The sequence below is a fragment of the Monopterus albus genome, unplaced genomic scaffold (genome assembly GCF_001952655.1).
Source record: "Monopterus albus unplaced genomic scaffold, M_albus_1.0 scaffold105.1, whole genome shotgun sequence".
NCBI lineage: Eukaryota > Metazoa > Chordata > Actinopteri > Synbranchiformes > Synbranchidae > Monopterus > Monopterus albus.
This window is the reverse complement of record NW_018127985.1, coordinates 640,539-641,834: the sequence shown is the minus strand read 5'-3', so window position 1 is coordinate 641,834 and position 1,296 is coordinate 640,539. Positions and strand designations below refer to the sequence as shown.

The following is a 1,296-nucleotide window of genomic DNA, read 5'->3' as shown; positions in this document are numbered from 1 at the left end:
GTATTGTACTTCCTTGTACACTGCTCATCTGTGGTGTAATTATAAAAAGGGCAGTCTTCGGAAACTGTCAGTAGCTTACAATGACGCCCTAAGGCTATTATTGAGAAAGCCTAGATGGACGAGTGCTAGTGAATTGTTCGTGTCATCTCGAGTTAGTACATTTTCCGCTGTTTTAAGAAACCTGATGTTTAAATTTATTTGTCGCTTGAATGGTTCAAAAAATCATATCATTTTATTGTTGACTAATGTTGCACACAGTGACATGCGTTTTACTTCTGCTCTCTGGAAACACTGGTATACCTGTCTTTTAAAGGGGCAGTAGTTTTATGGGTGTTCTTGTGCTCTCGTTTTTATGTATTTTCTGTTTTTATTGTTTCGTTTTTAAACTGTTCTTTTATTGCTTTTATTTGTTTTGAACCTGGACCTTGAGTCTGTAATAAAGTGTCATCATCATCATTATCAGTCTTTTTTCCAGTCGTCTGTCTCGTGACCTCTGACCTCTCCATCTTCCATCTATTCAGCTGGTGTCCAGCCAGGCTCCGCTGCTCGGCTGCTTCTTGGTCAGCTTCCCGCTCGCCATCTTTGCCATCTTGTGTTACCTCTGCTGTAAGGCTCGGCCCACCATGAGCAATGACGACGATGATGATGGTGTTGCACTGTTGGCACCATCCCTGCACCACCGCAACAAACCGCCCCAGAAGAAGTACGACTGAAGATGAGGATCAGCACTACAGGACCTTCAGTTGAAAATGATCAAGACTTGACTATCTACCACAATATGACATGGTCTAGACAAAGCTCCAGTCAAACAATGGCAAACAGTCTGAAAAGCATGATAAAAAATCTTACATTTTTGTTTTCCTGTTTTTTAGGCAAAAACTGAAAGAGCAATTTTCTATCAATATATTTGCTCCCTTATTTGGTATGATCCCAGGATGGTGCACTCAATCACTCCACCTTGATTCTTGGCTCGATTTGAACTTTATTTATTTTACTTCTTAGTTTTCATTGTCATATGTTTTCCTTCTTGTCTATAAACTAAATAAATGAATCTTACCAAATGATGTGAATAAGAGAGTTGATTATATTTTTTAGCTTTAAATTTGGGGTAGAGTACAGTACAGTAGAGTAGGTACTTTACTGATCCCTCAGTGGGGAAATTTCTGTTACAGCAGCAATAGAGAACAACCAACATAACACCATAAGAACAGGACTTTATAAAAGCACGGAAAAGAACACAATGAGGACACAGCTGCTGTAACTTGCTGCCACTCTGCACGGCGCAACAAAGAAAAC

The 1,296-nt window shown here is 39.7% G+C and overlaps 1 protein-coding gene across 2 annotated transcripts in view; it reads left to right on the top strand.

Moving 5' to 3' along the window:
• The window catches only part of LOC109965974 (protein disulfide-isomerase TMX3-like), a 9,525-nt gene extending 8,483 nt beyond the window's left edge, over positions 1 to 1,042 (top strand). Inside the window, exon 14 of one of the 2 annotated variants that reach the window (XM_020610472.1) lies at positions 522 to 1,042. In XM_020610472.1, the coding sequence (XP_020466128.1) occupies positions 522 to 713 (192 nt within the window). In that variant the 3' untranslated portion in view covers positions 714 to 1,042. The remainder of the gene's footprint in view (positions 1 to 521) is intronic. The other variant, XM_020610471.1, reaches the window with a different exon arrangement.
• The last annotated feature ends 254 nt before the right edge of the window (positions 1,043 to 1,296 follow it).